At 52.8% G+C, this 1640-nt stretch overlaps 1 protein-coding gene across 1 annotated transcript in view; it reads right to left on the bottom strand.

The window, feature by feature from the left end:
* Nucleotides 1–18: 18 nt before the first annotated feature.
* Nucleotides 19–1640, bottom strand: part of Sstr2 (somatostatin receptor 2) — a 6467-nt gene continuing 4845 nt past the window's right edge. Inside the window, exon 2 of the mRNA XM_013347604.2 lies at nt 19–1481. Within this exon, the coding sequence (XP_013203058.1) occupies nt 287–1390 (1104 nt within the window). The 5' untranslated portion in view covers nt 1391–1481 and the 3' untranslated portion in view covers nt 19–286. The remainder of the gene's footprint in view (nt 1482–1640) is intronic.

Genomic DNA, 1640 nt, shown 5'->3' with positions numbered 1-1640 from the left:
CCCCCCCCCCCCCCCGATTTCTCCTGGGCGGCTGCTTTCTTCAACGTCACACCCAGGCAATGATGTCCTCTTCTCCAGGCTTTGAATTGTCTGCCTGCAGGAAAATGTTCACTTTAAGGGAGAAGTAGTCAGCGGAAGAGACTCAAATCCTGTCCTCTGAACTGGGCTCATGTAGAACAAGCCAGCTAGGATGGGTGGGGAGGCAGGAAGCAGGTGAGTGGGAAACGCACTGCCCGGAGGCAGGCTTGGCTTGTGTGTGTGCGTGCATGGTGGGTTTCCGGCTATCTCAGATACTGGTTTGGAGGTCTCCGTTGAGGAGGGTCCTCTGGGTCTCTGTGGTCTCATTCAGCCGGGATTTGTCCTGCTTACTGTCGCTCCATTCCCCATCCTCGGTACCACTCACCTTGACCAAGCAGAGAACATTCTGGAAGCTCTTCTTGAAGTTGTCAGATAAGAAGGCATATAGGATGGGGTTGGCACAGCTGTTGGCGTAGGTGAGGATCACTACAAAGTCAAACATGCCCTTCAAGGCAGGGGTGGGGCTGATGGCCACGGACACGGAAGAGACATTGAAGATGTAGAAAGGGAGCCAGCAGAAGATGAAGACAGCCACTACTATGGACACCATGCGGGTGACCTTTTTCTCTGACTTCTTCCTCTTGGACGATCCTACTCGGATTCCAGAGGACTTCACCTTGATTATGATAAACAGGTAGCAAAGACAGATGATGGTGAGGGGTACCAGGAACCCCAGGATGAAGGCATAGATAATGAACCCTGTGTACCACGCCCCAGATTCACCTGGCCAGTTGATGGTACAGCTGCTCCTCCCCCACTGGTTGCTCCGGAGGCCAGCATATATCATGATGGGCAGGATGACCAGCAGAGAGAGGCCCCACACAGCCACATTGATCAGCTTGGCTGTCCGGGGCCGTCTCCACTTGGCTGACTTGATCGGGTGGACCACAGCTAGGTAACGGTCAATACTCATGACCGTCAGGCAGAAGATGCTGGTGAACTGATTGATGCCATCTACAGTCATGACCACCCGGCAGATGGCCTTGCCAAAGGGCCAGTGGACCAGTGCCACCTGCATGGCCAAGAAGGGCAGCCCCAGCATGAAGAGTTCATCCGCGATAGCCAAGTTGAGGATGTAAATGTTGGTGATGGTTTTCATCTTCGCATAGCGGAGGATGACGTAAATGACAAGAGTGTTGCCGCACAGCCCGACAACGCACACCACGAAGTAGATGAACGTGAGGACCGCGTTGCTTGTCATGTCGTAGTATGGCTCGGTCCGGTTGGAGTAATTGCTTGGCCCCAGTGAGCCATTGATGTCAAATGGAGAGGGTATCCATAGTTGACTCCCATTGCCTTGCTCAGATGCCATCTCCCTGGCTGCTTTTCGGTCAGCTTAGAACCAAGCAGAGATCTTCCTTTCACCTTGGTGGGCTCTGGGGGCCAAGATTCTACTGTGACATCTGGGAAGAGAAAGAGGAAAGTGACCATAAGTCCCCAAGCTATTTAGACTCCCGTGTTCCATGTTTAGACAGTTTCCTACCACTCTCTCTCTTTTGTGTATTCATGTGTGTACAGCTGTGTGTGTGTGTGTGTGTGTGTGTGTGTGTGTAGGCACAGTA

Source organism: Microtus ochrogaster, chromosome 7 (genome assembly GCF_000317375.1).
Source record: "Microtus ochrogaster isolate Prairie Vole_2 chromosome 7, MicOch1.0, whole genome shotgun sequence".
Taxonomy (NCBI): domain Eukaryota; kingdom Metazoa; phylum Chordata; class Mammalia; order Rodentia; family Cricetidae; genus Microtus; species Microtus ochrogaster.
This window is presented reverse-complemented; position numbering and strand designations above follow the sequence as displayed.